General features: G+C 39.0%; 8 protein-coding genes across 11 annotated transcripts; 5 read left to right on the top strand and 3 right to left on the bottom strand.

The window, feature by feature from the left end:
• The first annotated feature begins 7 nt into the window (after positions 1–7).
• Positions 8–409, top strand: LOC132193062 (histone H4). The gene has a single exon (XM_059613428.1). It carries the CDS (start codon positions 24–26, stop codon positions 333–335), a length of 312 nt encoding a protein of 103 aa, XP_059469411.1. The 5' UTR covers positions 8–23; the 3' UTR covers positions 336–409.
• A 2,027-nt stretch (positions 410–2,436) lies between these two features.
• LOC132205674 (histone H1-III-like) lies at positions 2,437–3,587 on the bottom strand. Its single transcript, XM_059634916.1, has 2 exons — positions 3,415–3,587; positions 2,437–3,040 (listed from the first exon to the last, which is right to left on the bottom strand). The coding sequence occupies exons 1-2, from the start codon at positions 3,585–3,587 to the stop codon at positions 2,479–2,481; spliced, it is 735 nt and encodes a 244-aa protein (XP_059490899.1). The 3' UTR covers positions 2,437–2,478.
• Positions 3,588–6,574: 2,987 nt separating this feature from the next.
• LOC132192712 (uncharacterized) lies at positions 6,575–7,778 on the top strand. 2 transcript variants are annotated; one of them, XM_059612795.1, is made up of 5 exons: positions 6,575–6,714; positions 6,832–6,952; positions 7,075–7,259; positions 7,369–7,556; positions 7,620–7,778. In XM_059612795.1, exons 2-5 carry the CDS (start codon positions 6,917–6,919, stop codon positions 7,763–7,765), a joined length of 555 nt encoding a protein of 184 aa, XP_059468778.1. In that variant the 5' UTR covers positions 6,575–6,714; positions 6,832–6,916; the 3' UTR covers positions 7,766–7,778. The 2 variants fall into 2 exon arrangements, with proteins under 2 accessions (XP_059468778.1, XP_059468779.1); XM_059612796.1 differs by having other exon boundaries at positions 6,617–6,714; positions 6,816–6,952.
• Positions 7,779–8,393: 615 nt separating this feature from the next.
• On the bottom strand, positions 8,394–10,718 carry LOC132193009 (carbohydrate sulfotransferase 11). 2 transcript variants are annotated; one of them, XM_059613288.1, is made up of 4 exons: positions 10,485–10,718; positions 10,198–10,436; positions 9,687–9,934; positions 8,394–9,206 (listed from the first exon to the last, which is right to left on the bottom strand). In XM_059613288.1, the coding sequence occupies exons 1-4, from the start codon at positions 10,582–10,584 to the stop codon at positions 8,801–8,803; spliced, it is 993 nt and encodes a 330-aa protein (XP_059469271.1). In that variant the 5' UTR covers positions 10,585–10,718; the 3' UTR covers positions 8,394–8,800. The 2 variants fall into 2 exon arrangements, with proteins under 2 accessions (XP_059469271.1, XP_059469273.1); XM_059613290.1 differs by having other exon boundaries at positions 10,198–10,418; positions 10,485–10,716.
• A 181-nt stretch (positions 10,719–10,899) lies between these two features.
• LOC132193010 (synaptophysin-like) lies at positions 10,900–13,746 on the top strand. Of its 2 annotated transcripts, XM_059613291.1 has the most exons (6): positions 10,900–11,117; positions 11,177–11,206; positions 11,310–11,339; positions 11,402–11,515; positions 12,278–12,778; positions 12,930–13,746. In XM_059613291.1, exons 1-6 carry the CDS (start codon positions 11,106–11,108, stop codon positions 13,038–13,040), a joined length of 798 nt encoding a protein of 265 aa, XP_059469274.1. In that variant the 5' UTR covers positions 10,900–11,105; the 3' UTR covers positions 13,041–13,746. The 2 variants fall into 2 exon arrangements, with proteins under 2 accessions (XP_059469274.1, XP_059469275.1); XM_059613292.1 differs by lacking the exon at positions 11,177–11,206 and having other exon boundaries at positions 10,912–11,117.
• A 277-nt stretch (positions 13,747–14,023) lies between these two features.
• Positions 14,024–15,319, top strand: LOC132193011 (peroxiredoxin-4). Its single transcript, XM_059613293.1, has 5 exons — positions 14,024–14,236; positions 14,323–14,440; positions 14,572–14,811; positions 14,866–15,031; positions 15,087–15,319. The coding sequence occupies exons 1-5, from the start codon at positions 14,083–14,085 to the stop codon at positions 15,135–15,137; spliced, it is 729 nt and encodes a 242-aa protein (XP_059469276.1). The 5' UTR covers positions 14,024–14,082; the 3' UTR covers positions 15,138–15,319.
• A 286-nt stretch (positions 15,320–15,605) lies between these two features.
• On the top strand, positions 15,606–18,599 carry LOC132193007 (vacuolar protein sorting-associated protein 26B-like). Its single transcript, XM_059613286.1, has 5 exons — positions 15,606–15,758; positions 15,907–16,050; positions 16,419–16,816; positions 16,878–16,984; positions 17,266–18,599. The coding sequence occupies exons 1-5, from the start codon at positions 15,756–15,758 to the stop codon at positions 17,757–17,759; spliced, it is 1,146 nt and encodes a 381-aa protein (XP_059469269.1). The 5' UTR covers positions 15,606–15,755; the 3' UTR covers positions 17,760–18,599.
• On the bottom strand, positions 18,498–20,779 carry LOC132193008 (coiled-coil domain-containing protein 181). Its single transcript, XM_059613287.1, has 6 exons — positions 20,558–20,779; positions 20,388–20,493; positions 20,174–20,327; positions 19,559–19,959; positions 18,756–19,037; positions 18,498–18,700 (listed from the first exon to the last, which is right to left on the bottom strand). Exons 1-6 carry the CDS (start codon positions 20,583–20,585, stop codon positions 18,610–18,612), a joined length of 1,062 nt encoding a protein of 353 aa, XP_059469270.1. The 5' UTR covers positions 20,586–20,779; the 3' UTR covers positions 18,498–18,609.
• Between the last annotated feature and the right edge of the window lie 108 nt (positions 20,780–20,887).

Genomic DNA, 20,887 nt, shown 5'->3' on the forward strand with positions numbered 1-20,887 from the left:
CCCAACTCTGAACAAGAATCAACATGACCGGACGTGGAAAGGGAGGCAAGGGACTCGGCAAGGGAGGCGCCAAGCGTCACCGCAAGGTTCTGCGTGACAACATCCAGGGCATCACCAAGCCGGCCATCCGCCGTCTGGCTCGCCGCGGCGGAGTCAAGCGTATCTCGGGCCTCATCTACGAGGAGACCCGCGGCGTGCTCAAGGTGTTCCTTGAGAACGTGATCCGCGACGCCGTCACCTACACCGAGCACGCCAAGAGGAAGACCGTCACCGCCATGGACGTCGTCTACGCCCTCAAGAGGCAGGGACGCACCCTCTACGGCTTCGGCGGCTAAGCTGTTCGCTCCCAACACGCAACAGCGAAAAATCGGCCCTTTTAAGGGCCACCCAAGTAACTCCAGTCGGAATACCTAAGCAATGAAATATTTTTAATTAAATATAAAACCAAAATATGAATCGATTTATTACATCCGAAGTTATTTTACAATTAATCTAGCCACCGTAACTTGCCCAAGTTAAAGTTGCAGATGCAGTTGTAACATTTCTTTTTATTGCATTCAACATTGTACTTCACAAATTATTACGAATTATAACTACAATGTGAGGAGGCATCTGATGTGAATAAAAAATTTAGTATATAAATTAGCAAATATATTTTCAGAATCTTGGTTATCAATTACAATCAAGAGTGTGCTTGTGTAAAATTGAAGTGTCTTCAAAACAGTGGCAGTCGGCAGTGCCGACTGCCACTGTTTTGAAGACACTTCAATTTTACACAAGCACACTAGTGTGTCCAACGGGAAAATAAAATTTCCCGCGGGAATTGCGGGAACGGTGCTAATTTTGCTGAGCGGGAACAGTGCCGGGAGGAACTAATTACTTATTTGACGTTGCCGGGGTTCCCGCGGGATAATTATGATTGCATCCGATTTATTCCTTTAAATTTATGTCGCAAGAGCCGGTAGCCGGAGCAAGAGCCAGATAAAAAATAAAAATTTTGTTTATCTCTTCTGGCTAAAACAATTTTATAACAAATATGTGCGTAATTTTTTTCCTCGTCCAGAAAATCAAAACATAGAAAGTTTTACAACAAGAAAATGATTTTATTTGAAACAGCTGATATGCTAGATGAGAAAAACGCAGCGGTACAAATTTGTCCCGCCGGCTTTGATAAACTAAAAAAGGGCCCTATTAATTTAGCCAAAATTTTAAAGTCTGCATTTAAAAATGCGGTGAATATTACGGCGGCAAGAGTTTAGGGGCCTGCGTAAAAAGACTGAATACGACTCCAGAGTACGACACAATCGGCAACAAGCAAACTGATTATTATTTATAGACTATAATATATAAGAATGCATTGAGCACGAATTGAATAATCAAAATTTGTGGCCAAAGATTAATTATTAATGCTGTACAAAAAGTTCACCCTTCGCACGTCCAATGATTATTGTTGAATATTATAAATTTTCGTAATCACACATGTTTGAATTCAGTTTTAAAACAATGTTTTGAAGGAAATGGAATGTTTCTCCACCAGCAATAGAAAAAACTTGGCAAAGAAAAATTAATCAAAATTCGCTTTTGCAGTCATGCAGTCCGCGCAAATGGACGATGCCGTCGCCGCGCATCACTCGGCCCGCAATTATTCGTTCCAAAGTTTCCATTATTTAGTGAACTTAATTGTTATAAGGTTTTTTATATTATTTAAGATAACAAGTAATTTTTTTTATGATTTACATCATTCGGGTTCCGTCGCTCATCGAAAGTACCCTTAGGAAATGCAAGCGCGTTTGTCGTAGTTCGAGCAAGCGACTGCCGAGAAGCGCTCTCGTTAAGGACTCCTTATTGACGTAGTTAAAACAAGTCTTTACAACAATGATTGTTAATTTTTCCAATTATTTATAAAATATTTCCTATTGTTGAAAAGACTTGATTTGACTATGTCAATAAGGAGGCCTTAATTGCTCCTTTCCCAGCTCAACGTTTATGAGAAATGAATTTTAAATATTTCAGATCAGAGGAGAGCTATACATGATTAGCATAATTTGTGTAATTAAATGTCGTACCAATCTTTTTCGCTCGTATCTGAAATTGAAAGCGGTTGGAAATTCGAAATGATGTAAAAGACTAGAATTTAATTTTCTTTTTATAGGTTCTTTCCTTATGAGAATTGTCAAAATGTATTTGGCAAAGTAAGACAAATTAAAAATTGTCAAACAGTTGAAGGGAATTAATGAAACTAAATGTGAAAAGCTAAATAGAAAAAAAAAATAGAAAATAACGTCCGCAATTGTAAGCTATGACCAAACATTTAATTCTTATTTATTTCAATAGAGAATGTATAATTAATTATGGGAATCATTATTATCTTTTAATAATTATCAAATTCAGAAATTTCAACCATTGCTTGCATTGCTCTTATTTGAGAGATTTGGTGGCCCTGAAAAGGGCCGATTTAGGGGGGAATTGACGAGTGGCTTAGGCCTTCTTTGTGGCAGCCTTCTTGGGGGCGGCTTTCTTGGCTGCGGGCTTCTTGGCGACGACCTTCTTAACCTTGGGGGTCTTGGGCTTGGCGGCGGCAACCTTGGGCTTCTTGTCCTTCTTCGGGGACTTTGGCTTCTTGGCAGCGACCACCTTCTTGGCGGCGGCGGGCTTCTTCTCGGCCACGGTCTTCTTCGGCTTGGTCACCTTCTTGACGGCGGTCTTCTTGGGGCTCTTGGGCTTCTTGGCCTTCTTCTCGGCGGCCGGCTTCTTGGGCTTGACGGCCTTTTCCTTCTTCGGGGCGGCGGCGGCGGCGCTCAGCTTGAACGAGCCGGACGCGCCCTTGCCCTTGGTCTGTACCAGTTTGCCGGCGGTGACGGCAGACTTGAGGTACTTTCGGATGAACGGAGCCAGCTTCTCGGCGTCGATCTTGTACGTGGCGGCGATGTACTTCTTGATGGCCTGCAGAGTAGTGAGTCCATCGGGAGTAAATTTTTCTCCCGAGGAGTCCCATTCCCGGAAAAAATCTCCTTTTCCCACCCACTCCCAGCGAGTTCTGTGTCAAATATCTCCTGGGAATTCCCGTTCCCGAAAAATTTTTCCCGGGAGTCCCGGTTATTACTATTTTTAATTTTTATAATGAAAAATTGTAATTAAGAAAAAGTTTTTTTCCTTATTAATAGTGAAAATTCGATTTTTTTTGAGTAAAAAACGGGGTTTTTTCTAGCGAAAAATTGAAAAAAAGAAAAATTGTAAAAAACAGTTAATTTTGCTAAAGGTTTTTCAATATTTCGCTCCCGGGAATTCCCGCTCCCGAGAAAATTTTCCCGGTTCACTCCTGCCTTGAAAAAATGGATACAAAATCGCTCCCGGGAGGCAATTTTCCCGGGAATTCCCGGGACTCCTGCAAATTCCCGTTCCCGTTGGACACACTACTGCAGAGAAGAGCCTCCACGCTCCTTCAGGTTCTTGATGGCGGCGTTGACCATCTGGGCGGTCGGCGGGTGCGTCGGCACGACCTTCTTGGCGCCGGTCTTGGCGGCCTTCGGCTTCTTCGCCTTGGTGGGGCTGGCGGGTGCCGGAGCAGCGGGTGCGGTATCAGCCATGGTAGGTGAGTGATGAGATAGAGTTGCTTTCCAAACGAAAACTGACATGCCCCCACACGCTCCGCTTTATATAGTCGAGGTACGAGGCTCCGAGCGCGCACGCGCCGAGCCGCGCCACATCCACGGAAAGTTGCTCGAAAAGTGCTCTCTCCGTGTTTCTGTTTCGACTTTGCCGTCTCGCCGCGGCCCCGCGCGAGGGCCCAACGGGCCCACTCGAGCCTCAAAACACGCAGCACGAGTCCCTCTACCCGCTCGAGTAAAAATCAAACTCAGCAAACCACTTTTCGGTCAACAATTTTCAAATCCAAGAGCAAAAGCGAAAGCAAGTTTTGCCTCGACATGCCGAATTTCGCCTTTATCGGCCACTCGCCGATACGTGTCGGCACCTTTCTCATTTGCCATCGGTACTTGGGTTCCCAAGGAACGTGTTTCCACCTGGTTTTAGGTGCCTACTCGAATTTGAGTGTGCCTAAATCGGGTGGAAAGTCGGGCAGGTCGAACAACCGCGGCGCTCCATGCAAACTCTAATGCAGAATTAGAGCACCGAATTTAATTGACTTTCTGTGCAAATTATTTCCATCCGACTCGTGAATTGCAATCCGAGGAACATTATTTGCTCGGACGAATATCCCGACTGCATAAAACCCCTTGCACGGTGCAGAAAAGCTAAAAAGACGTCGCGCACCATGTTAATAGTGCGGACGGAGAGCGCTTGGTAACAGCGTCACAAAATCTGTTTACTTCATTCGTCGAGGAAGGAAAATTTCGATTTAAATTCAGTTTTCCCAGAATAGTGTTGCTTGTCACAATAATAATTTGAAGCAGATGTTTTTTAGGAAATTGTAATTAATCTCTACACAAATAATCCGTGAATTCCATGAAAGAAATTATCGTCGATTTTATTAGTAAGCGCAGCACTTGGAAAAATTTCTTTTATTTAAACTTTTGTCCATTATTAAACATTTTTTCTATATAAATTACACATCAAAATTTTCTTCTGTTACAACGAACAAATATTTCGGATCTTTAAATTTATACACAAGGCAATATTATTTAAAAATATGCCTAGCCATGAGAGTGTAGGGCCGTGTGTGCGTGCAAGGAACGGGTTGCGCAATGCGCGAAAGTGTGTCAGCCCTCATTACTGTGTAAAATATCTAGCATTTGACTATTTATCACATTTCATCACACAAATTAAAGTTTTGCCATTGGGATGTATGTCCAGAGGGTTCGAGCAGGGGGTCTTGCTGCTATTTTGCTCTTGCTGGACCCCTCCGCGAGAGTATATATTTTATGAATGTGTCAAAACTGTCTTATTTTATATGGAACCAAAATATTCTTCCTCTTACTGCGGTGCAGACTTAAATTTTAATCTTCAGAGCAGGCAAGAAATTAATTAAAATAAAAAATAGGAGAGAAATAATCAAGCAAAACACTGATGATGAAATAATAATATTTATTATATAATAAATCATCAAGTATCATGTTCCATTCAAAGTATTTAAAAAAATGGTTTTAATTGCGTTTTGAAGGTTATTAATTTTATATACTTTATAAAACTATTTTCATTTTAAAAATGATTAAATATTAATTTAATCATTTATGGCCTATGGGGAATACTTGTTATTTACTTACAAACATACATACAAATATCGACTGCGTTTTTGTTGATATGTATTTTGGACTTTGCGAGCGCGCACCATTTATAAATGTTAATGAAACTCTAAACAAGATAACCACCAGATTCTATTTTTAAATTTCATAAATGCTGTAAATTTTAAGTTCTATATCATAATTTATATTTTCTTGCTGCTGCAAAATGCAAGTTCGAATGTTTCAAGAGTTTCGTTTTAGAGATCGCCTGCAAAATGCCAAATTAGGCCACCTGTGAGACGTACTCTTCCTGTTTAAATTATTTTATTTGCGTGGCCGTGATACATAAATATAATTTTAACCATACTTTTAACATAGTCCTTAAAGAAAATTAAAATAATTTTAGTTTTCAAAATCAAACATATCAGAAAAAAATGTTCAAATGTGTTAAAATAATTTACAATTTAAAAGCATGCAAATTGCTTTAAATGAAACATAATTAAAATACTCACCTGGCTCAAAAAAAACTTTCTAGATTCCATTGATTGTCTCACTTAAATTTATGAAACGATAAAATTCTTTAGTAATAGTCCCATTATAGGCAAATCTCGTAAACAATTAATTTATTGGCGTGTTCAATATGAACATTGCCAATTTTTATTTTTCGAAGAACTTTCCTCACATAATATTTAAATTTAATTTTATTGATTACTTAAACACACAAAATTTACATTCCGTTTCAGTCAGTGAATTGCAAAGGTACAAAACGATCAGTATCAAATAATTTGTATAATGTAGATCCTATATACTTGGACAGAAGTGCAAACACTCTTTTTATATATCTTTTGTTTTAACTTTTAATTTCAAGGTTTTCATAATCAGTAAATCAGTTTTTGCCACGAATTACTTCAATGCCATAAGAAGGCTATGGTGGGATCAATATTTAGATTTAATAACTTTTGCGCAGTTATTGCTGTACGTGGTTTTGTTTTAATTAAAGGTGGCCCATAACCCGTTATACAGAATAAGGACTCATTTCTTTTCTCATTGATTGTCAATGTGCTTTCCAAAAGTACTTCCCGGTGGTTGAAAAAACTCCTTGGTATGAAAACTCCGCAAATCTCTCAATTTTAGTTAGTAACATCTAAATCAAGGCGTTTTACATAAATTGGGCGAAAAATTACTTATACCAGTCAGTGACTTTGTGGCAGAGAAAAAGATCCGCGCATTGATTTACCTAGCGTTATTTTTTTTAATTAATAGAGTTATTAAAAATTCTTAGGTCCATGGATCCGCGCCACTGTCGTTTCGCGCCAGACAAGGGCAGTCTCGGCAGTCTGCCGCCAGGGTGCCCGACTCTTCAAGACGCAGCAGCCTCCTGATTGGTTCGGGGCTCCACTGGGCGTGACTCGATGATTGTTGCTTGTTGCTTTTGTTTATTTTGATTTTTATTTGTGATGGAAAAACGCCGGAATCCTTCGAATTCGGCCGCTTGTCTCGCAGATTAACAAAAATTGTTCGATCGCCGAAAAGTGTGAGTTAATTCGCGGGGCCGACAGATTTAAACTTTTCTAAAGGATTCTTATATATTCTACTGAATGACAAAATTTTGAACTTCAATATATGTATTTATAGCTTTTCTTGTTCACAGGTTTCAATTTTCTACCCATTTTGAGAATCTTTTGACGGCGCTTTCTAGTTGAGGGAAGGCTCGACTCGATTCACTTTTGCGAGACATGGAGGACCATTCTGAAATTTTTGCCAATACCACGGTATGTACGATTGCCAAATAGAGCTCACGGCAAAACGCGCCCGCTCTTTTTTAGTATGTACCTTGGAAAAGTCAAATATTGGAAATATATCAGTATTTATACGCAGTTTTGTTTGTTGACAGGAGAGAGATAAAATGACGGACATCTGGGAGATTGCGGCGAAATATCCAGATTTACAAATAGTTACAATTGAGAAGCGTGAGCACATCTACTCGGCTAAAGCAGGACGTTGCTTCAGGTGTGGACGGAAATATGAAGAGAATATAAGTGTCCACAAACCACCAGACAAGAGTAAAGAATCAGAAAGGTTTCAATGCTATGTCAATTATTAGTTTATTTTTTCAATATTTAAGTTCGAACTTAAGCCTTCATTTATTTACATGAATAATAATTTTTCCTTGTTCCCAAAATTATAGAAGAGCCAGTTGGGTGAAGAATCTGGGAAATGAGAGGTTGCACGACATAGACTTTCTTGTTTGTTCTGCAAATTTCTCAGAAAAACAATTCAACCCCTCTTTTCTAATGAGAAAGCAATTAATGGGCAGCGAGAAATTTAAACCGTATCACGCCCTTTTACCTTCTGCAGTCCCCGATGTCCCAAATGGTAAAAGAGACAAAATATTTCAACAAGTTAAATAAATAAGTTGAAAATAATTACGTTATGTAGGTTGCTTGTATAGAAAAATGGACGTCATCTACGAGGAACTAGTTCCTGCTGCTGCAAAATCCAGGGATTCAAGTGAAGCATCAGCTCACAATGATGGAAAAATTAATGGTTTATATTGGCATTCAATAAAAATAAAAATCATATAGAAGTAATTTTTTCCATTATTTGTAATTAACTATAAATGATATTTTGAATTCAATTTTAAGTTTTTCATGTGGTTCAATTTTTTTTTTAAATTATTTTTTTCCAGAATAGTGGTACAAGTCACTACAAAATTTGAAGCAGGTGCATTTTAAGGACAATAAAAATTCAATCAGCAAATATTTCCTAAAATTTTATGAGAAGAAGTTATCAATTTTAATAAGAAAGCGCCCACTTGCAGACTTTTTGTATGTGCTCTGTAAGAGAGCGCCTGCATAAAGCCAAGTTAGGCCACATCTGCAACTCTTTAAATAATTCGCGCAAAGCCAGTATCTCTTGAGGTCCAAAACTTAGACATACATTCAAGAAAAGTAAAATAAATTTTTGAGAAATATTAAAGAAAAAATGGATTTAATTACCTTAGCATAATTAAAAAAAAAAGATTTAATTTAAAAAGGAATTACGTCAAATGAACATTACTTAAAGGAAAAAGTTTCACCTTACTGGAAAATTTAATACTTGTATCTTGTATCCCTCTACATTCTGCTAACCGTTTAGAAAACTATAAATTTCTATAGTAATTGGGCTGCAACATATATATATATATATATATATACAATAATAGCATGCGAGTTGGATTTTTAAAATCAATCTTAAGCTTTATTAAGTTTATCACTGATAAAATATTATGCTTTAAAAAACGTATAGTTGGCATAAAAATTTGTGCTTTTATGACATCTTTAGCGTGTGGTAGTCAAACAGAGCAACCATTATTCCTACGGTTAAAATCCACTTTTTAGCCTGCCTCGGGAGAACACATCAAGATGGCTTAACTAGTTCACATTTAATATTGTATGAATAATGTTTAGTTAGATAGAGAAAAAAAATGCATTTAATCAATTCCAAAACAAAATGTTAAATGCCATCGTAAGTAGAGAGAGCGCTGGGCTATTTCGAGTATCAAAATATCACATTTGACATCAATGCAAATTAACAATGGGTTGTCATTTCTTTAAAAGGCCGGTGTCTGTCTTTCTTTATCACAACACCGGCTGGTAGTCGAAGAGTCGGAAGTCTGCTTCGTAGATTTGCTGGAGGCGTTCGAGGAGCAACTCCGGCAGGGCGTCCAAACTGGTCTTGAGATTGGCATTGGTGTTGGACGGCTTGGGCAGTTCAGGGAAGCGCACCGTTCGACTGACGTGGCTCAGCACAAAGTCAGCATCCTCTTTCAGACTCTCGTACTTGCCAACCACGTCATAGTGGACGGCACAAGGCCGACACAACTCGGCAGCCGGCTGCCAATGCTCGTTTGGACGCAGCTGAGTGTCTGAGACGTAGGACGCAAATTCCTGGAAGGTCACGTCGTCGGCCCTCTCCAGCGCCTCGGGCGAAGCGTTCGGACGGTACATCTGGATGATCAGACGGCCGTACCGCTTTTTGAAGTACCTGCAATTAATGAAGTAATTAGAATCCTATTTTTTTTTTAAGAATGAAACAAAAATGAAGAATTTTATAAAAATTTGAAGCAAATATTTAATCATAAAAACCAAAATTACGCTTAACAAATTATTAAATGCATAAAATATTAAAAAATTATAATTTTTTGCCGCAGAAGATAGTAAAAGTTAAAAAGGATTCAAGGATTGGAAATTATTGAAATGAAAAATAAATATTATCTTCAAAATTCAAAATGAATTTTTTTCTATAAAAATTAACATATGTACCATACTTTAATCTTGTAATTTTTTTATTACCTAAAATTGAAAATATTTAATGAATCTGTCAATACGGAATGATATTATTATATTAAATTTATTTCTAAAAGATTCTTTTAAATTAAAAAATCCATAGTATCAATATTCAGTTAAAGAAATTGAAGATAAAATTGCTTTGACTTTTCTTGTAATAATAATAAAAAAAAATTACTTTGAGCTTTCGTAGTTTTGTTGCAGTTTGTTCTTGTAAGCAGAGAGCAGTCGTTCCAAAGGGTGTCTAACGAACATGAATTTTGTGTAAGTTTTGAGCATTTGCTCGACCTCCGGCGTTGTGTAGTTGACCAGCTTCATGAACATGTTCTGGCTGTGCGCCAGACTAGCGGTGATGTCCAGCACCTTAGTCACGTTCGTCTTTTGCATGAGCACCATCAACACGCGCTTCCAGTTTGTGCAGGCGACCTGTCAGAAAGCAATCAAGTTTTTTAATCAGCTAAAAAGCAGCAAAAATAATAAATTGAATTTTCATTCTATACAGCTTGCAAGCGCAGAGCGACGAGAAAATCATTAATTTTTTGCTGACTTCAGAGAGAGACAGGAAGTTTGCAGTGCCTCTTAAAACACGGCCTGTGTGCACAATAATAAAATAATAATGACTTAGAAACGGGAGAGGTTCTCTTATGTCAGCGAAAAAGAAGCGAAGCGAATTTCGCTGATATGTATACCTTGGGCACGTAGCAGTACAGCATCTTGTGCTCCTTGTCCACGATGACGTGACTCAAAAACTCCTGGTCCTTGAGCACCGAGTCGAGGTCGTCAGAGTAGTTCATCAGACGGCACTGGTTCCGCAAGTGGTTCTTGCGCTGGACGTCCACCATTCGGGACAGCACATACTGCTCGGGCGAGTCTTCGTGGAAAACCAGCGACTGTTTGTTCAACTCCTGCCCTGAAACCGCAAAGAGACCTTGAAAGTCGGCGTCTGACCCGAGGGTGAATTTGTCAAAACACTGACCTTGCTCGCGATCCACCTGGTTCAGGGAGACGTAGAAGATGAGGGTGGAGCAAAAGAGAAGTGCCACCAGCACGCACAGAACCGTTTTCGTTTGCCGCATGGTGTCATCTAATGTTTACTGGCACCCGCCGTCTCGGACAGTACCATAGTCAGGCGTGGGAGACATCGGCCTGACTGCCAAAGTGCTTGGAGAACGGAGCGAGCCGAGCACCAAAGCACTCCGCAGAAAAAAAACCACCGATTTTTGTTGCTTTAGTGCTACCAACCGAAACATGTTTTAGAAATGAAGGTCAACAGGCTTTTTTTTACTTATATGCTTTTTATACAATCCAGTATTTTCATTATAATTGAAGATTAAAAATAAAATTTGTTTTAATCTATTTTCCTACAAAGTTCTTACTCAAAATTCTGGCCTGGAAATAATCTTTGAGTTAGGTTGGCTATAAAATATGCAAATTAATGTCCTTGCCCGTGAGGAGAGGCGACAGTGGCGCCACGCCGGTATTAATCGATCGCACCGAGCCCCGCCCCTTGAAGTGTCAAAACACAGGCGAGGCCCCTGAAGCCCAAAATCCGCGAAGCCCCGCTTAAGGGACCCTACGGGCACTACGAAAATACGAAATGGCGTCCCAGGTGAGTAACTGCCAATTGCCCAAGATCCTTGTCTATTTTCAAAACGGTCTCGTTTCAAGCTGCAAGGATACGAACCCGAGACTCAGCAGGTAAAGATTTTCAGCTTTCTCTACCCCCTTTGATCCCCTAGATGTACAAATAATTGATTTTTACTCTTGAACATGACACTTAATTAATATTTTGAAACTTCAGGAAATGCCGAGCCAGTACGACACCGGAATGGTACATAAATTGGAATGAAAAACCTTGAATTTATTTTTTTAATTTCCACCTTATATTTACAGCAGCCTCCAGGGGGTGCAGGCGGTGGCGGTCATTTGCAGGCCCTCAGGTCTGCCATGCAGGTCAACCTGGACGTTTTCCGCGAGCCTCGGGGGGTCATGCGAATCATCCATTTGGTATGAATAACATTTCAATGATAAGCTTTTAATTATAAAAAAAAATATATATATTGTGCAATTATTAATGTTGCTTGCTTTGTTTTATTTATAATTTTTCTTTTGAGGGGAAGGCTAAGCACTGCCTTTTACTGCCTGAGTCAACAAGATAGCTTATCTCATGAGAAACGTCAAGGAACATTCTCACCTTGACGCACACCTTCTGATACCTTTTTTTGTGCTGGAGGAGGGGAGGGAAAGATTACTGATGAATTTTTCATTTTTATTTCACAAACTCTTATTGTTCCAAGACAATCCTAGCGTCACAACAACATTCCTCAGATCTTATGCCTAAAAAAACAAAAAAAAAATAATAAATAAATCTTAAGACGATGATGACCTATTGTTGAATATTAGCTGTATGTGGCTGTATGCAAAGATTTAAGTTTGTAAATATGTTCCAAATTTTTCTATGAAAACTAAATTGTTTAGAAAAAGAACATATATTTATTTTATTCACTATAAAGCCTAGATTTTTTTCAGTAGCCAATTAAATGAAAATTTAAATTTCAATGAGATTTATTTATAAAATCACAAAAACCCCCATCTATTTCTTTAAAAAAAATATTTAGATTTAATTATTACTACAGCTTTAAAATAGATTATTTTATTTTAAATAAATTTATTGATTTTAAATTATTAAAATCCAGAGATACAGAAACTGGTAGATTTTTTCATTTTAAATTGGGCGTTTCAATTAATTTTGTATTGGAAATTTTCCAGGTGTTCTCACTGTTTGCCATAATCACGATCTGCTCGTACGACAATGAGGTGACGTTCGCCGTGAAATGCCCTGATCCGCAGCCCAGGAGTGTCGTCTCCTTCCCCTACGACTACCCATTCAAGCTGGACCACATTTCTCGGAAGGAGGCGTGTTCACACCCTGAAAGTCGGTATCTGACGCTGTACGGCGACTTCAGCTCAGACGCCGAGTTCTTTGTGGCTGTGGGTGTTTTGTCGCTGCTGGGGGCGGCTGCTGCCTCCGCCATCTACGCACTGTATGAGGCCCAATACCAGAGCAACCCTCTCATCTCCCTTGCCGATTTCGGGGGCACCGCCCTCTTTGCTCTTCTGTGGCTCTCGGCCAGCGCTGCCTGGGCCAACGGCCTATCCGGAATAAAACACTCGACCGAACCAGCCATCCTGATGCGCACCAACCAGTGCGGAAAGGGCCTCTGCGAGAATGTGACCACAGGCAGCTTCTCTGGGCTCAACATCTCAGTTGTAAGTAATTTATTAATTTAAACAGTTCTTAAATATTAATTTTTGATAAATATCAAACCCTCTTTTTAATTCAATTTTTACCCTCTGTTGATTTTTTTACCAGTTGAATCTATTTATGTATTAAAAAATAATAATCTTTATTTTTTTATAGATTCTGGGATTTTTAAACTTCTTCCTGTGGACCTCCGACTTGTGGTTCATCTACAAGGAGACTCCTTGGTTCAAAATGAAGCAGCAACCCCTTGATCAACAGATCAATTAAAAAAAAGAGTAGCCAGGACTGACTAGCAATAATTATCTATGGATATTCCATTGTTCTGTAACTTATCCGACGCACAAATAGCTAGGCATTTATTTTCCTGCACACTCTAAAAACGGAATCCAAAAAGCAAATATACTCTTAAGAAATGTTACAGATTATCGAATTTATGGCCGACAAGGAATTTCAATATTTTTTTTTATCAGTATTTAGAGAATTTACTTATAATTTCATTCCATTGCTGCTCCTGCAATTGATTTTTCACTTCGGAGCAACAAGTTGTTGCGTAAAAGACAGGCTTGATTGTTGTACTTATTATTATGCTTGCCGCACATCTGTTGCGTGTGTCAAATTACTCCACTCCATTTTTTTAATCTGTCACTCATCATTGAGAGGATTAGTTCAACATTCCACAGGCATCAATTAAAATAGCGTCGCAAATAGTTAGCCGCAGCTGAATTACCCGCATGAAATGCCCAGTGTCTTGACCTTGATCGAACCCCTTGTTGAGCAGCACAAGTACTATTATTATTAAATGACGGAACATATTATACTTATGTCTCACAACAAAAATTGTGTCAATTGCAAGATAATTATTTTTCTGAGATATTTTTTGTGTGGAAATTCTAATCTCATTTTTCTATTTTTGTTTCGCAAAATGAAATAAATAAATGATTTGAAGAAGTCAATTAAAAACCTCATAGTTATTTAAATCAAAATGTAACTGGTTTTAATCAAAAAAACTTTTAAAATTAGAAGTTTATTCCTAATTAATTAAGAAAGATATGACCAGCAAATGGTAAACTATGAATTAAATTTCAACAATGAGAACAAAATCTCCCTATTGTTTCTAAAGACGAGGCGAATTTTCAAATTTAAATAATTTTCCTTTTTCTCTTTTCCACGTTTCGAGGTAAAATTCTTTTCCCGCCCCAGTAGTTCAGTTTTTCTCCACGACGGCTCTGTAGATAGAACCACGCCCCCGTGTCTCTTTGGCGGTCAAGATAAAAATATTGCCTTGCTGGCTGCTCTTTTTAGACAAATAATGGGCGGACATTACTGTCGGCTTTTGCTTCTGCTGCTAATTTCGGCGGTCGTCTCGGCCGACGAGTCATGCCACTCGTTCGCCGGCGGTTCTGTCTACCCGGCCGGCACCGGTCGCAACATCGAGCACAGTCTCCAGTACACAAAAGCCGTCAGTGAGTTTACAAAAAAAAAAAAAAAAAAAAATTAAAGTTTTTCTAACACGAAGATTGAATTTTGCTAATCACCTTTTGACCCGCAGTTTCTAAGCCGGCTCCTTTCTGGGAGGGAACAGCCGTGGTCGGAGGCGAGATCACCGAGATCAAACTCAGCGATTACAAGGGCAAATATCTCGTCTTCTTCTTCTACCCACTGGACTTGTAAGAATTTTTTCAAACTTTAACATATTTTTTTTTCATATAAAATGAAAAATACATTCATCATATTTTTTAAAATGCCATTCAAAAATTTACGGTTTTCTCTCTTTAATTATTTCAAAAATAATTTCCAGCACCTTTGTTTGTCCGACTGAAATTTTGGCCTTCAACGACCGCCTGGCCGAGTTCAAGAAAATCAACGCCGAGGTCGTGGCCTGTTCCGTTGACTCCCATTTCACTCATCACGCCTGGACCAAAACTCCGAGGAAAGAGGGTGGACTTGGAAAACTCAAGATTCCTCTTCTCTCCGACCTGAACCATAAAATCTCCAAAGACTACGGTGTCTACCTGGAAGACCTTGGACACACCCTGAGGTGAATTGTCCTTGATCAAAATTGTAATCCTTACCAACTAAAAAAATTTCTCAGAGGTCTTTTTATCATTGACGACAAAGGAGTGCTGCGGCAGATTACCATGAATGACCTGCCTGTGGGCAGAAGTGTGGACGAGACCCTGAGGCTGGTTCAAGCCTTCCAGTACACTGACAAGCACGGGGAAGTGTGCCCTGCTGGATGGAAACCAGGATCAGACACTGTACCAAATTCGAATTTTGTTGAAATTCTTGATTCTTCAACCTTTTGTATTTCAGATCATTCCTGACATCGAGGCAAAGAAGAAATTCTTTGAAACGCACAGCTAAATTTCAAGACCAGACGCTCAACTACATATAGATTATTAGGACATTCCAAACGAGGGGGTGCATCACACAACTAACAGAAGACTTCTAATGATTTTTTTCGTAAACAAAAATATTTAATTATGTTGCGGTTAACTCGGAAGCCATTTGAAATGGTCGAAAAATAGATTCTTTTTTACCAAATATTCCACTTATTTATTTTCACTCACTTAAAATGATTTATTAATTTTATCGCAAGAACTATTGAAATTATACAAGAACCAAAATCATGAAAAATTTTGAAACTGCACAATTTTTAATACATTGTTAAATCTCTAAATTCATAATTACAAGGGTCATAATTAAAAATTTTTCTTATTTTCATTACGTAAAATAAATTAAACTCTAGTTCAATTTCGATGATGACGTATGCCGTATTTTAGTTTCCTGAAGTTTCGCGGAAATTATTTCATTGATAAGCGCGTTACGCCCTCCAATGGCGGATGACAGAGTTACAGTCACGTGATTGGAGGTGGCTCGACCAATCGGCGCGCTCGAGCGGCACCAGCTGAGCGCCGTGTTGACGTTTGGCCGAAAAGTGGCCGATTTTCGCCCGCGTGACAGCCGAATCTCAGCCTCACGATGGTATGTTAGGGTGTCTAGGATCTTTAACCACCTTCTGCACACCTTCCGGTTGTCCGAAACGTCCTTCGACGGACGAAAAGCGTCCGTCGGCGGAGGCACTCGGAGGGCGCTTCCAGAATTGGATAATTGAGAGTTTCCTGTGTTGCAGAGTTTTTTCGGCTTCGGCCAAGGCGCCGAGGTGGAAATCGTGCTGGACAATGTGGACAACCGTCGGACGGCGGACGTGAAAGGCGAGGACGGCAAGAAGGAGAAGCACTTTTTGTTTTACGACGGTGAAACCGTGGCAGGAAAGGTATACACAAGAGCAGTGCGTCACGGGGGCGTGTTAATTTCATAAGTTTGAACTCCAAACTGTGTCTAAATTTGATTTTAAATCAAATTTAAAACCCTTTTCTAGTTTTGAAATTTTTTCTGCATTATATATAGCAAAATTTGACACCTTTGGGCTTAATGGCTGGTTTTAATTTAATATCTAAATTTTGCATAGCTTTCTGTAGTGTCACATGATCCGTCAGATATAAAAGTAATTAATTTTGTAGAAGAGAAATTTCTTCTAAAAACTTATATTTGTTAATTCATACATTAAATAATATTTCAATGGAAAGTTTGCTTTAATTCATCTTTTATTTTTTTGCTTAAAATATTTCACAATTTTGACAGGTGAACATTGCCCTGAAAAAGGCTGGCGGCCGATTAGAGCACCAAGGGATCAAGATTGAGTTTGTGGGGCAAATCGAGTTATACTACGACCGGGGTAACCACCACGAGTTCACTTCACTGCTTAAGGAGTTGGCGCCACCCGGAGAATTGTCCCACAGCATCACATTTCCCTTTGAGTTCCTCAATGTTGAGAAACCGTATGAGTCGTACTCCGGCTCCAACGTCCGACTGCGATACTTCCTCAGAGTGACCATCGTCCGGTGGTTGTCGGACGTGGTCAAGGAGCTCGAGCTGGTTGTCCACACGCTCAGCTCGTACCCTGAGCTCAACAACAGCATCAAGATGGAGGTCGGAATCGAGGACTGTCTACACATTGAATTTGAATATAACAAGTCGAGGTTTGCTTCTTAAATTTTAATAAAAAGGAATATGGAAGGTTTCAATATGGATTTGTTGCAGGTACCATTTGAAAGATGTGATTGTTGGGAAAATCTACTTTTTGTTAGTCCGGATAAAAATCAAACACATGGAGATCGCAATCATCAAGAGGGAAACCACTGGATCAGGTACTTGAAAAAAGATAAATAGTTTGACACATAAATGAGTCTTCAATAGATATGATTTTGCATAATTTTTAAAGATACAAAAAGATTCTATGTTAAAATTAGTCGCTGGGGAATTTAATAAAAATATTTTTTGTAAGTTTTTAGTTAATTTTAAATACATTTTCGATAAAATTTTAATTTTTGTTATTTTATCATTTTTTTTTTGTAAGACAATTTTTTTAATTAAATCAATTTTTAAACACAAAAAAACTCATGTTAACTGTTTTACATCTTTTTTCCAGGACCAAACACGTTCACGGAAAACGAGACCATCGCCAAGTACGAAATCATGGACGGAGCGCCCGTTCGAGGCGAGAGCATTCCAATCAGGGTGTTCCTGGCCGGTTACGACCTGGCGCCGTCCATGAAGGACATCAACAAGAAGTTCTCAGTGCGCTATTACCTGAACCTGGTGCTGATGGACGAGGAGGACCGGCGCTACTTCAAGCAGCAGGAAATCACCCTGTGGCGCAAGGGCGAGACTTCGCGCCGCACTGTTCACCACTCCGGCTCGGGGACCACCAGCCCCCTGGCCGGCGCCCCCTCCGTCAATCCGACGATCCTCGAACCCTCTGCAACTGCCAGGACCAGATCCCCAGAGCCGGAGGTCAACGCAGGGTCTCCGGACGAGGACGACCGAGAATTTGAAACCAGCCCCCTTCCAATGCCCCCGGCCACGCCCCCTCTTGAGACCCCCGCAACCGAGGAAGCCCCTCCACCGCCCCCAGACAAGTAGCACATTGAGCGACCTATTGATTGACGCCCCCCTCTGTAAATAGCATTTATCTCTCTCTCACTGATGATGATGAAAGTTGCAAAATATGATTCCGAATCGGAGGTTTCCTTTTTGCGAAATGGGCCTTTTCGGCAGATCTGGCTTTTTCTCTCTCGGGGGCTCGCAATTCCAGATCTTTCCACATTGGCACTGAATCAAAATATTTTTGTATCTGTTTTGTTGAAATTTATATTGCAATGCGTTAGTTTATTGAGTGTTCTTTAGTTTGATTGTCTGAGCTCATTTTATTACCTCATTTCTGAACTAAAAATTATATTATACGAGAAGTCAAAGTAAATAGCGTAAATGTGTTTAGAAAAATTGATTAAAATATATTCAATAAGTTGTTAGAAAGGTTTGGAAGCTTTTGGAATCTAAAATTACAATCTTTAACTTCTCTACAAACGTTTTTTCCTGTGGGGAAAAAAATTCCAAGCCTTTTTTGTGATTTTTCTAACCATTCTTGCTTTTTTCTTGTTTGTTTGATTTCAAAATATTTTGAAATGCGAATTGCGACTGGAATTTGTTAAACTTATATCTATTTTATACTCTAATATTTCCATCAGTCGGCAGGCCACTTGCTCATATCTGAAAGCACCCAGCTGCCGAAAAGCGGGCCCACTTCCAAAATCGAAAGCGGTGATCTTTTCCGATGGGCTGCTGAAATTATTATTACATGAAATAATTACGTTACTGAGAAAATATTGATTATAATTAATGAGTAAATCAGTTAAGGAGAATATGTTGAAAACAATAAAGCAGAGAAGCCTTTCTCTCTACGCCATTGGAAATTTTGAGCGTTTTTATTCCGTTATTTGCTAAAGCCGAGGTAAATCCGAAAGGTCCGTTCTGTGTGGTCGTCCACTGAGCCCAGCATCCGCTCGAAATCGTGAATAGTCCACCTGAGTATCAACAAAATTATTATTTCCCTAAAGTAAAATTCATATATTGCAATACCTGTTTTTATGTCTGCCAATTCTGGTTCGTTTCTCCTGCCTTTTCCGGCGCAGCCACTCTTTGTAGCTCTCCTCGGCTTCTTGTTTTCGCGCCTCAGCCAACACCTTCTGCACCCTCTGCTCCTCCAGGGTGGCTCTCTTGCCACCGTAGAAGAACTTTTCAGCCTGTTTGCGCACCATCCACGCTCGGAAGTTGCGCTCATTCTCTTCATGGCGTTCTTGCAGCTCTTGTTGCTGTTTGATTGCCATCTCTCTCCTCTCCTCATAAATTTGTCTCTTTAACCTATTGAAACAAAATTGATTGATTTAGCTGAAAATTTTTAATTCAAATCACGCAAATTAATTTTGAACATAATTGAAAAAGAATAAAAATTTTTTTGTCCCTGAGATGGTTTCAATGACTTAACTGTCATTTATAATTCAAATAATTATATATTTTGTGTGATTTTATGAATCTAGTTTACAAATTATTAATTAATGATTAACCCTGGGAACAAATTTTTAAAATGTTTTAAAATTTCCAAAGAAATTTTTCTGTAGAAAATGTTGTCACCTATTTTTAATTTAAAAAAACTCGTTTTATTACAAATAAATTAATTACCTTTTCTAATATAAAGATAACATAATATTAAGCATTTAAAAACAGAAAAATTGTCCCAAAGATTATGTTCTGTCGCTATTTATGGCATTACTTCTTCACAACTTTTCTTTAATTTTAATTTCTTTTTAACAAAATAATGTTCTATTTTAGATTTTGACATGAAAAAATCTGTTTTGTTTTTTTAGAGAAGTGTGTTTTTTGACCTTTTCCTCTCTTCAAGCTGCTCCTTGCTGAGTCCATATTCCGACCGCAGTCCGTTGTAGTGCGGCAGGTGAGCGCAAGTCCACCTGCTGCCCTTGCACGCGTCTCTGTGTTTTTGATTTTGTCCTGCCGAGGGCGCCGTCCAGGGCCGCGTCCTGCCCTCGAACCTTCTCTGCCGGCCGTAGTCGATTTGCTCGTCGTCGCTGCTGTCCCGCAAGTCCAGGTGCAGACACAATTCCTCCGAGATGGAGCGAACCGCGCCGCAGGTGGTGCTGCTTTGACTTCCGTCCTGTTCCAAAACTTCCTCATCCACGCTCGAAGGACCGACTCGAGGCCGAGCTGGCTCGTCGTCATCCTCGAAGTTGTCCTGCATTTCGGCACCGTGCGGAAAGCCAAGACGGACCTAGACCAATTTATTAATATAATGATATATTTTTAAGAATATTTGAAATTAAACTAAATCTAGAAGAAGAATAAAAAAAATTCATCGGAATTAAAATTGAATAAAAATTATTTATAGCGTGAATTGTGTCTAAATTTTTAGAAGATGAATGAATTTTTTTTTTTTTTTTTTAATTGAAAAATGTTGTTGAAATGGAATATATAGTTTTTTTCACCTCTTCCTCCAAAGGTAAAAGTTCAATATCGTCATCATCAGAAATCAACACATTCGCGTCCTCCTCTTTAGTACTGGCCAGGAGACCCTCGCCCGACCAATCGTCTTCAGAATCCCAAAACTCAAATTCGGTGATTTCCTCTTTAAATTTCACCCTTCAAAATATTCATTTTACTCGTCCATGCTTTTATATTAAAAAATTAATAATTTAAGACCTTGCAGGCCGCGGCTGGTCTTCTGAAGGTGCTTCCAATGTTTCCAACTCAAGATTCGCCTCTCGCACTTTTTCCAACAAATTGTACAGTGGTTGAAAAGGAGGTGCTAAGAAATTTCACAATTGGAAAAAATGCATTAATTAATGCAACAAAATTTAAAAAAAGCTCACTTTCGTCCAAATCATCCTCCTCCTGCATTTTCTTTCACAAGACTAAAGGAAAAAACAAAGTTTTCTGAAGCAGCAGGAGAGATTTATATCTGCAGGGGTAATTTGTTGATTTGGCCAGCGCCATGGCAACTGGCGTGCGTAATAAAGAAAAAGGCTATTTATATATATAAAAAAAAACTCCTAGCCCCCTTCGAAATCCATGTCACAATTTAATTAAATAAAATCTTTTCTAATAAATATAAATATATTATTTTATTAAATAGACATGCAGTTATGAACACCTAAAATAGAAATTTCGTAACTCGGCGGCGGCGTAAAAAGTGCTGAGGA

Source organism: Neocloeon triangulifer, unplaced genomic scaffold, assembly GCF_031216515.1.
Source record: "Neocloeon triangulifer isolate White Clay Creek 2 clone unplaced genomic scaffold, ASM3121651v1 ptg000003l, whole genome shotgun sequence".
Classification (NCBI taxonomy): Eukaryota; Metazoa; Arthropoda; class Insecta; order Ephemeroptera; family Baetidae; genus Neocloeon; species Neocloeon triangulifer.